Raw genomic sequence first — 11450 nt, 5'->3', positions numbered from 1 at the left:
CGTCTACGCACACACGCGGACACACACATGCACGCACACACGCTCACTCGCCACGGCACTCTCGCTCTTTTCCAGCACGACGGTGAGGTAGGCACGAGAGGAGACGTGACTCTCATTTCAGGATGGAGAAACTGAGGCAGAGCAGGAGCCTCCCACCCAGGACCCAACCACACCGCATCCCCTCCTCCCCCAAAGCCCACCCACTCACCGGGGGGCCCCCTTCGCCGGGAAGGCCAGGCTCTCCAGCTTCGCCGGGCTCACCCTAAGGAGGAAACGTGATGTGATTACAGCAGCAATGAGAACAGTGGCTCCAGCGTCCGGCATTGAGCGAGTCGTCCCTGACATTGGGCTGGGTGGGGGAGGTTAGGGGGCCGGGGGTGAGACGCGGTCACTGTCCTCTGACGGTTCCCAGGACTGGAGGAGAGACAGGTGAGGGACCCAGGGATAAAGCGGTGACAGTGACATACACAGGCATGTGACACACACAGAGCAGGCACGGAGGGTACGTGGGGGCATTAAAGATGGCTTTCCCCAGGAAGGGATGCTGCGGGTGAGTTTTGGAGGACGATTGAGAGAAGCCAGGTGAAAGGAGGAGGGGGACAGCTAGGCAGATCCGTTTGCCAGCAGGTGGGACAGAGCAGGAAGGGCGAGAGTGGTGGCGGCCGAAGCTGGGACGTGCCCTGTGGCGGGTGGGGAGGGCACGGGGAGAGCGTGCTGCTCTGAGCAGAGGTCGCACGCCATTCACTGGTGGTCTCAGCAGGTATGTTTCTCTGTGACTTTCCTATCGTAAGAAATGAGCCGCGATGGGAGACTTCTTTCAGCTGAATGGCCTGATGTCAGAAAGCAAGTTCTGGAACGGCGTGAAAGGAGTGCAAACACGGGAGCACAGCCATCGCCTTCCTTTCACCCCCAAGGAACTGGGGTAAGTGCTTTAAAAGTAGTGCAAACTCCTGGGCCCAGGTGGAGTCAGACTCTGGCACCGTCTCGCCCGCTGCACACGTGCACGCAAGTAAGGCACGTACACACGTGTGCACGTGCATGTGTCCAATGTGCTCGCGTCATCTCCAGGGCCCAAGCCCTAACATTAACCAGATCAGATGAAGGGGACCCGGGGCTATGAGAAAACAGGATTTGACAGAAACGGGAGCTGAAAAGGTAGCAACGACACACTTCAAGGAATAGATAACTATGTCTATCAGAGCCAAATCTCAGAGGAGGAGGTGGCGGGGCCTTTCCTGGTGGCTGTTATCGTTTGGAAAATCTCCTGGGTAAGGGCAGGGCTCCCAGGTCCATTGCACACATCTTCTAAGTTTCAAAATGCATCTGACAGGAATGGCCCAGCAGCGCACCTGGACATCTCCGTGTATGCGGTGGACACATACACATGGGTACATGCACGTGTACACGCACACACGCGTGCACACACACACACATGCTCACACGTCATACACCGGGACAGTGACGGGGCGTGAATCACCTTCTCTCCCACTGCACCAGGATTGCCTATTCCACCTGGGGGGCCTTGCGGCCCGTCAGCACCTGGAGCTCCGGAGGGTCCTCGGGGGCCGGGGGGACCTGGGGGACCCTGGGAGAAGAAGAGCCATTGAGCCCAGAGAAAACACAAACATCTACCAAAACAGCAACCAGCCACCATGGCCGGGTCTCCACGAGCCAGTGCCACTCACCATCTGACCCACATCTCCCGTCTCGCCCTTCTCTCCTGGAGGTCCCGGCAGACCCTGAGAACAGGAATTCATCAGAAACTCGGCACGTGGGCGTGGCTCTATCCCCCCAACACACAGCTTGCGCTACCTCCCCAGCAAGGCCCCAAGCCAGGCATTCAAAAGCCTCAGGAATGTGCTTTACAACGTACAGCCACATGTGAGCACGTCCCCCAAATCCCAAGGTTCAGAATTAGCGCAAGGAAAGAATTAGAGAAGTATGCGAAGATTTCCTGATAAGGTGCTTACTGAAGGCGTCCCATAAAACAATGAACCCTCATGAGCCGCCAGCAGGGAAATGTTTGAATCAGTTACGTCACCACCATATGCTGGGACACAAGGCAGTGACTGAGAGTCACGTTTTCAAATATAAATAAAAAGTGATGTGTTCCAAGAATGTTTAATGACATTTGACGCGACGTGTGATATAAAAGGAAGTGGGAAGAGCTGGATCCAAACTCTCTATACATGCAGCACGAGTCGCAGTTTGCAAAAACCAAACAGAATTACGCATGTGCGCGTGTGTGTGTGAGCACAGGCGTTCAGGAGGTGTGGAAAGGCACCACCACGTGCTGAGAAGCCATTTTTGTTTCCTTTGCTAACAGTTTATCTGTAGTTTCCAACATTTCTACAACAAGCAAATTCACAAATGTCACCGGTTAAGAGAAGTGAATGTGGGTGTGTCTGGAATTCTGAGAATTCACAGCACTGTCATGTATGGAGACGCCCCTGAAGCCGTGCCTTAGCTTTCAGAAGACAGGAGGGAGGGGACAGGAGGGCTGGGCAGGGCAGGGGAGGGGAGGGGAAGGCGTCACAAAGATGCAGGAATCAGCGGAAGTGCAAACTCTGTTGTTACCTGCAGCCCCACGGGTCCCGGGGGACCGGGAAAACCTCTTGGACCTTCATCACCTTTCTGCCCAAAAAGGCCCTGCTGGCCACGAGGACCCGGCTCGCCGTCAGCTCCCTACAGGGAGATCGTTGAGCATGGTGAGGGCCAGGTACGGGGCCACATCAGCTCGAGGGATGGGGACTCTCTGATACTCACAGAGGGGCCTGGCTGTCCAATGGGGCCTTGAGGTCCTGTGGGCCCAGGTGGACCCTGTGGGGAAGAGACAGAGAGAGTTGTTTCCTGAGGCACAGCTCAGGCCGAGGGAGAAAGGCCAGCGCCGCAGGGGCTCTGCAGGCAAGGTCATCGGGGCTGCACCCACGCTTGGCCGTCCTGGGCCAGGCTGCCGGCTCTGGAACGCGTGATGCTCTCTGTTCAACCCTGAGCATGTGCTGTCAGGGGCGGGGGGACAGCCACACTGACGTCCCGCCAGAGGCCACCGTGCATCCTCTCGGCCCCCACCACACACCCATGACACAGGCCCCGGAGGCCCCATTTTAAAACGAGGACCGGGATCACGCGGCTCATCCGTGGCCGCGCGAGGGACTGATTCCAAAGTCCACACCTGGCAGCACAATGCCTGCCCCCAAGCACATTTCACTGTTGGCACAGGGAGAGCACGAGAGAGGCCAGCATGCTGTCGCTGTCCTGGGAAGCCTGACTGGCCCCAGGTCAACAGGGACGTGGTCACTGTCTGCCTGGGAACAGACACGCCTGGCGAAAAGGTCCGCCGTGCAGACCTCCTTCCACGGCCACCGGGCGGAGCTGCCAGCCAAGTGACAGGCCGTTTGCAAGAACGCACCAGTATTTCTAAAGCAGAATCTTTTTTTTAAGGGAAAATTAAGAGGCATTTGGTCAGGGTGCTGCCTCTGTTGGAACATCCTGCAGCCCTCAGCATCGGAGGGCGGTGATTATGTCTGTGGGACCGAAAACCTCAAGGACAAAAACGCTGAATCTGCTTTACTTCACAAAACCTGTGAGTGCTTTCTGCTCATCTGTCAACAAGGGATTCTCTTACAGATACATGTTACATGCATACGTGTGCACCTAACACACACCTGTGCGTGCACACACGCATGTAGGCACACGCACACATACAAGATTTCAACAGGGAAGGAAAGCCCAAAGCCCAGCTCTGTCCCATCAGTTACCGGTGTGAATGTTGTTATATTATAATGGTTGTTCACGTCAATGATGAGTGTGGGCCACACCGAGCACACAGCCCTGTGCCGTGGCTCCACTGGTGGCCCTGCACGTGGCTCGTGTGGCCCCTTACCTGTTCGCCTTTGTCTCCCTTGCTCCCCTTCTGTCCCGGTTCCCCGATCTCCCCCTGTGGGAACATGTGAAAGGCCCATCAGACGGTCCAATGATCATTTGCACGTTATCTGCTCCCCTTAATTAATTTTTCTTGGAGAGCAAGATTAATCTCTCCAGGGGGCCCTATAACTGTCCTAAGAAGAAACGTTTCCATATATTAATTTGATTTCTTTTTTAATAAGAGAACTAAAAGGGATGAGGCCTTGATCTTACGCTTTGCAGGACTGTACCAGATTTGAAAGTGTGATAAAAAATCACAATGGAAATGTTTACTTTGTCAAGTTGGATGACATGACAGTATGATAAAGACAACTCAATTACTACGCTTCCAAAGTTATTAAAATCTCTCCAGTGTTTCTGCCGTGCAGGGTTGTCTCCCACCCTGAGAGGCAAGGCATCATCGCTGCAGAGGTGACGAAGTCGGAAATGTCACCGGAAAGTTCTCATAAACAGAAAGTTAAACCGAAGAGATAAATGTCACTGTCTTCATTAGACGGAGGATAAAATACAAGCTATGGCAGTAACAGCGTCAGGATTATAAAGCACGTTCTTAATGGAAGGGGGTCTTGATCACTGAAGTGGAGACATTTGAAAATAGACGTTGAGTAAAACCTCATTAAATCAGGCTCCACAGATTTAGAATCTGAAATGACTGAGAGCGTTCTCCCGTGCTCTGCCTGCTTCAGCAAACGTCTCCGGCAACACCAAAACTACCCAAGAGAAAAGCAGCGTCTAAGTCCCCTCAAGCACGTCAGAGATCTCATTTATTACCATTATTTGTGAGCTATTCCGAAATCATCCACTAACGCCAAGAATGTCGGATGGCAGTATGGGGTCCCTCTGTCGCCAGAGCCCCTACGTCGCCTGCATCCCTTGGTTGAAAAGGAACCCCCCCCGCCGGGCTTCCCTGGTGGCACAGTGGTTGAGGGTCCACCTGCCGATGCAGGGGACATGGGTTCGTGCCCCGGTCCGGGAAGATCCCACGTGCCACGGAGCGGCTGGGCCCATGAGCCATGGCCGCTGAGCCTGCGCGTCCGGAGCCTGTGCTCCGTGGCGGGAGAGGCCACAGCAGTGAGAGGCCCGCGCACCGCAAAAAAAAAAAGAAAAAAAGGAGGAACCCCCCCGCCAGCTCTGACCTGCCGGCACTGGCCAAGCTTGGCTGTGCGTGGTCCAGGTTGGGGAACCTCACCGAATTCTTCTTACCTTATCTCCATCTTCTCCAGGGGGACCCACAGGGCCAGCTGGACCAGGGAGCCCCACGGGACCCTGTAGACCGTCTCGGCCAGCTGGGCCTTGTGGACCTTTCTCGCCCTAAAGAGGAGAGGAGATCCTTGTTCAAAGGCAGCTCCATCGTGGGAACATCCTGCCACCAGCTCATCCCCCACAGAGAGGCCCACAGGCAGGAAGTGGGCAGGTCCTGGGCAGGGACCATCACCACGGTCCTAATGGATTTCCCTCGGATACACCGAGGGTGGCTCCGAGTCCGGCCTTGTATCACCCCTTCCCCTGCATCTCTGCACTTAATCCTCGCCCATCCTAGGAAGGGCTACTCTTTTACAGATGGGGAAACTGAGGCTCGTTCATAAGCAGTAGAGCCGGGATTCAAACCTCGCCAACCAGATTCCTGGGTCCGTCCAAGCCAGTGGCCAGGAGGGCCTGAGCTCCGGCCTCGGCCAACTTGCTTATTACTCTCCCGATTCCCTGCAAACACCCTCCCTGCGAGAGCACACGGACCTGCACATACGTGCGCACACATGCACACACACACACACGCTCCGATCTTCCCTTCCTGGTGGTTTTGGTTCACTTTCCTATTTGCCCCCTTGGTCATCTCAAACGATCCTCACTGAGTTCTTGCTTAACTTCACCAGCCACGTTCCACGCTGCGAGTGGCTGGAACTTTCTCACCCAAGCCGGGATTCCCTTCTCCCAGCAGAGGCACAGAACGAGGCGTGGACGTCGGGCAGGGGACACGGGTGGGGAAGTGCACAGTCACACGGTCACCGACTTGGGCCGGCATCCTCTCCTGCCCCCGCTTCCCCTCTCCTTCTGCACAGTTCACTTCCTGCTCCTCGATGTAGGTCGTCCCGATAAAAGTTCTTCCCCAGTGAAGCCAGAAGATGCCCAGGCTGACTGTGGCTCACAGGGAACCTTCCTGCCCGACATGACACCTGACCTTTGTTTGACCTTTTCTTCTCCTGCAGCTACTCTGGAAGCATGACAAGCTTTTCACTGGATGATACAACCCTGAGAGGTTTCTGCTCAGGTATTTACTCTCTTGAAACAATGAACTCAACCGTTTCCAACCGCATCTGTGTGTGCTCTACACGCATCCAGTGCCCGACGAGAGTCAGGGTTCTGGGGCAGAATTCAGCGGGATCTGTGTCCTGGGAGCCTCACAGGAAGGAGCAGATGCCATCAGAACTGCCGATGACACACTGATCGGATTCTCCTGGTGCCCACGTGTCCAGCGTGGTTCCCACGGGGAGTCCTCGGCCAGGAAGGCAACCAGGGCCCTCTTTCTACCCATGCGCCATGGACAGGGAAACACATAAGGAAAACCACCCCTTCTAACAGAAATCAATCCACGCAGGTGTCTTAACTCAACGGGACACCATCCTCGTAGCCCGTCACCCCGGAACTCGGGCTCCTATGACATTCAGAATTCGAAAGGGAGGTTTGAGCTGGAATTTGTCTCCATGGCTGATTGAATGCAGGGGCAGGCGAGCATTTCCAAAATCACGTGGCAGACGTGAAACGTGGCCGGGGTGAGGGTACGTCCAGGCAGGACGGGGGCGCTCTGGGGAGTCGTTTGGGGAAGGGGCTGGTGGTTGGCTTCCCAGGAGGTGTCTAGACAGGGAGGGTCTCTCTAACCCCCTTCATGGAAAGCAAGACTCCAGACCCCCTGCCCCTGAGCTTTCACAAAGCCTCCAGGTTGGGGCGATCACACTTGGGGTTCACTGGGAGGTCGGCTGTCAGGGGTCTGGGAGGAAGCTGCTTATCTGCCGGTCACGTCTCCCGTCCCTTCCTTTCTCCACGCCTACCCCCAGACCAACAACGCAAGCACCACCCCAAATACCCACCTTTCCCATACACTGACCAGCTGTGGGCCCGGGCCAGGGGGCAGGGGGCTGTGCACACAGGGCACCCAGAGCCTGGACCGGGGCCAACGCCACGTTTGGACACACTGTCTCCACCCCTCCCCGTGCCTGCACATGCTGGGGCCCAGATGCGTGGGTGTGACCGGCCGAGCCTGGCCCGGACGCTCCCCGAACACCCCTCCGGCTCAGGCAACTCCGGGAAAGAACCTGGCTGCCACTGTGATCGGCCCTTGGACCTCAGTCAAGACAGCTGGGCACACACCACACACTGCCCCCATGTCCCCGATCCCGCGAACCCCCAGGGAAATGCCTGGGGAGGGGACAACACGGGGGCAGGGACAGAGCTCCTTCGAGGCAGTACTTACAGGAGCTCCTTTCTCCCCAGCCGGCCCGGGAGGTCCCTGGGGCCCAGGTCTCCCTGGAATTCCGATGGGCCCAGCAGCACCAGCCGGACCTCTCTCCCCTGGAGATCCCTGGGGCGAGGCAAGAAAGTGGTTTATTTCAAAAGCTCTCCAAATGCATGGATACAACTTCCTAAAGCACCGCCTGGTCATACCACTCACCCTCTCACTCTAGAGCCCACAGTAGCTCCCCAGGGCCCTTTGCAAACACAAACTATCTGGTCTAGCATTTGGGGCTGTGTTTCTGACGCCCTCTTCGCTCCCCAACCCGTAATTCCAAGTCACTCTGCAGTGTCTGAGAACACATCCTCCTTCCATGAGTCCTGGCTTTGAATGACCTCCTCTGGGACGCTGGCAGCCACTCTGCCCTTTGGGGTCTGCCTGCCACAGATCGTCCACCTGCTGCCCTGCTCCTCCACGCTGTACGTTTTAAGGCGAGGCTCTGGCCCAGGAGCGGGGCTGACAGGTGGACACCTGGACTAATTCTAGGGGTTCAGTATCGCGAAACCACTGTTGCCTGGGGTGTCATCCTGTTCCTGGCCCTTATCACAAGGAAAGGCAGTATTTGACTTCCCCGTCACTGTCTCTCTCAAATGGCCCATAACTCAGGGGAGGGGGGGGTCATTTCATGGTCCACCCTCAAACCTAGCCAGGGGCCAGGGGCAGCTCCTGAAGCCCCACTCTGTAGGTGAGAGAGGGGGCTGTCAGATGGGCTCATTTGAAGGGCAGGGGGAAGTAACACAGATGTCGCATTTCCATAAAAAGGCAAGAACAGGGGGCCCGTGGGCGTGTCTCTGGAGCGTGGGCACAGCCTCTCGCGGCCCCCAATTCCCCCAGACCACAGCCCAGGGTCTGGAAACTCTGGATCTCCAAGCCTCTTGTAGCTAGACTCAAAGTTGGGGGGGGGACCACCTAGGTTAACAGACAGCACAGCTCTGGGGGACAGGCCTCCCGCCTGTGCTGGGTCACCTCTGCCTTGGGCAGCCCCAGGCGTGCGGACAGCCCCGCTCTCGAGGCCGTGGAGCTGTGTGTCCGTGCCCGTCCCGGCTGCTCCGGGACCAGACCCACGCGAAGCCTCCTCCACAGGCTGGGGGGCCCATGCAGCGCTCCTCCAAACCGCCCGGCTCTCCAGCTGTCCTCATACAACACGCCCCCGCCTCTGGCCCTTCGTCACCGGCTGCCAGCTCGGGCACACGGTCCACGTCCCTCCCAAGCCCAGCTCCGCCACCACAGCTTTCCCAGGACCCACGCGGGGCCAGGGCAGGTGTGCGTGCTCCCCGGGCCTCAGGACGCCCGTCTTGCCTGCAGAGCAGAGGGTGGGAAAGAGGCTCTGTGCTGAGCCAGCACACTCACCGCGGGGCCTGGCGGGCCTGGGGGGCCTTCACTGCCTTTCAGTCCAAGCGCCCCCTGCAAAGCAACAACATGTGGGCAGGGCACCGAGGGGAGACGCCCCCCGGGCTGGGCAGCCTCCGGCTCCATCCCCCCGGCTGGCCCCTCACTCACCACAGGACCAGGAAGCCCTCGGTCCCCGGGGAAGCCACGTAGCCCTGGGGGGCCATCTTTTCCAGGAAGGCCGGCGGGGCCTGGGTCACCCTGAAATCAGAGCCATAGGTGAGTTTCCGAGCGATGCCCAAGACCAGGGTGGACAGGGAGCTGGGTGGGGCCTGGTCTTCCAGATCCGCTCGGGACCTGGGTTGGAGGTGGGGCTTCCCCGGGCACTTGGCTTTAAAAGGAACCTCCGCGTCTTGACTTGAATCATTGGTTGGCAGGTCCACGCGCTGGAGCGCAGCCCAAGCTCACAGCCGGGGGCCTGTGCGGCGGGCTGGCTCTGCGTGTGGGTGGGGACGGATTCCGACCGGGACTCCAGTCGTCTCCACGGAGGCCCAGGCCCCCACCCTGTCCTTCGGGGCCACGACGGCTGAGCCGGGGCTGAGGGCCCCACGTCTGCCCTTCTCATGTATCTGGGGATCCTCGAAGACTGGGCTCAGGGGAAGGAGTCCGTGGCCGAAGCACGGGAAGCGTTGCCTGAAGAGGACTTGCCGCCCGAGACACTTGTCTCGAGCCTGAAACCACATGTTCTGAAGATTCTCCACCTGGGCATGTACCTTCCCTGAAGTTCACTAAAGCTCTGACATCTTCCAGAACTTCTCTGGGGTCCAACATGGCAGCATCTCGGTCTTCAAACCAGCATGCCCTTGGCTCCCTTTCCAAACTCAGAGAGCTCCCTTTGTGGCCAGACACCTGGCCCTGTATTATACACACACATACGCGTGTCGTTTTTCAAGCACTTACACGTGTACTCAAGCATATATGCACGCATGCCTACATACGTGTGTGTAATTTTTTCACTATTTGATTACTTCTCAAGTTTAATTTCTGGTACGTGTTCACACAAGGGGCTGGAGAGCTTATCCTTCCTGTGTCCCTCACTGAAAAGCTGAAAACGGGAAGGCTGTTCATTTTTATGCTAAAACACAGAAAGTTATAACCACCAGCTTGGGGTACCCAGGGTGGGGATAGGTATTTTTAATATTTATTCTTTCACCTCTTACAGTGGGCAGTGTTTTAAAGGGTCGCTTTCTGCTAAATCCCTCTTAGACACATGAATTGTCAGGGTTGTATCCATTTCTGGGAATGGGCGTGGGCAGCCCGGGGAAAAGGTGGTCCCCAGCCCCCGTCACATGCATCCGGGCGGCAGGTATGCTCAGCTCCCCTTCAAAGCGAGCAGAAGCTGAACTAAGTGCCTGGTTTGGGGGATTGATTGGCACGAGGAGCATCTGCTTGAGAATTACCCACTCTTTAGAAAAAAGCAGACCAAAGGCCGAAATGGTTCCTTGGGAAAGTCTACCTGGCACGGACGTCCTGGACACTCACCTTCGTCCCTTCTTTTCCGGCCAGGCCCGGGAGCCCTTGTTCACCAGGGGGGCCTGGGGGCCCAGGGTGGCCACGCTCACCCATGGGACCAGTTTCTCCCGTGGGACCCTGTTGGGAAAAGTGTGTCAGCCATAAACCGTGTTCGAGGGACACGCAAGGGAGTAACCTTCTCTTTCTACATCTAAGGACAGCCTGGCCACAGAGGCAAAGGGCCATTGCAAGCCCACTCGACCTCCACATTCCTTTGAAAGTCATCTCCCTCCGGTAAAGATCCAGAAAGGTCAAAGCGAACCAGGTGGGTGGTTTTCAACAGCCACTGCCTGGCCCTGTGGTTCTGTGTCTCCTCCCCAGTGAAGTGGGGCAGGGCCTGCATTTCCCAGGGTGTCACAGGGAAACCAGCAGAGAGAGGGAGCGGGGAGCGCACCCGCATTTCCTGGGGCAGTACCTTATCCACTGCCACGTTAGGTGGGAACTTTCTGAGAAGCAAGGTGACTGCACCCTGTTGTGTGGCTCTGAGCCTGCAAGCCCGTCCTCACACTTATCCACGGGCGGTTAGAACAGCAGCCCTGGGTACTGGATCCAGGGCGGGGAATCAGGCTGCGTGGACACCAAGGGGTGGCTGCCCACGGGCCTGGCAGCCCCCATGGTTCTGCCTGCTCCGTTTACATCCATGTCAACAGATCACTGCCCTGCTCTCTACACCTGGTCCCCTGCACGGAGCACGTCTCTAAACAAGCACTACGGGCCTTGTGATGCCCTCTTGGCGGCACCCAGACCTTGAGAACGGTGGGGAACTTCCGTCCCGAGCGTGACTCTCTTTCCTGTGTGGGTGGGGACCCAGGACGACCAGTGACACCAGGGGATGCTGTATCTCACCTGAGGGCCGACCACACCCGGGGGGCCTGGAGGGCCGGTCTTGCCTTGGAAACCCTGCGAAGAGAGAGTTGGCACACTGAGATGTCCAGAGCGACCCAACAGAAGGCTCGCCCCCGCCAGCCCTCACCCCACCCCCGAACAGTGGACGTCCCAGCCCTCATTTCAAAGGGCCATTTCTCTTGTTTCATTTTGCGTGAATTTCAGGAAGGTCGTGAAGCCAGACAGATCAGTTTCACCAGCTGCTTCCCGTTGCCCTGGTTAATGCTGAGAAATA

At 57.4% G+C, this 11450-nt stretch overlaps 1 protein-coding gene across 3 annotated transcripts in view; it reads right to left on the bottom strand.

Annotated features, from left to right (window-relative positions):
• Positions 1–11450, bottom strand: part of COL5A1 (collagen type V alpha 1 chain) — a 154090-nt gene that overhangs the window by 24756 nt on the left and 117884 nt on the right. For all 3 annotated transcript variants that reach the window (XM_027104392.1, XM_027104393.1, XM_027104394.1), the window contains exons 38-49: positions 11177–11230; positions 10301–10408; positions 8930–9019; positions 8780–8833; positions 7391–7498; positions 5128–5235; positions 3884–3937; positions 2767–2820; positions 2578–2685; positions 1686–1739; positions 1478–1585; positions 209–262 (exon numbers count right to left, since the gene is read on the bottom strand). In XM_027104392.1, coding sequence (XP_026960193.1) covers positions 209–262; positions 1478–1585; positions 1686–1739; positions 2578–2685; positions 2767–2820; positions 3884–3937; positions 5128–5235; positions 7391–7498; positions 8780–8833; positions 8930–9019; positions 10301–10408; positions 11177–11230 — 954 coding nt within the window. The remainder of the gene's footprint in view (positions 1–208; positions 263–1477; positions 1586–1685; positions 1740–2577; positions 2686–2766; positions 2821–3883; positions 3938–5127; positions 5236–7390; positions 7499–8779; positions 8834–8929; positions 9020–10300; positions 10409–11176; positions 11231–11450) is intronic.

The sequence above is a fragment of the Aethalodelphis obliquidens genome, unplaced genomic scaffold, assembly GCF_003676395.1.
Source record: "Aethalodelphis obliquidens isolate GAN/ISIS:26980383/991018 unplaced genomic scaffold, ASM367639v1 scaffold7, whole genome shotgun sequence".
In the NCBI taxonomy this organism is placed as follows: domain Eukaryota; kingdom Metazoa; phylum Chordata; class Mammalia; order Artiodactyla; family Delphinidae; genus Aethalodelphis; species Aethalodelphis obliquidens.
This window is presented reverse-complemented; position numbering and strand designations above follow the sequence as displayed.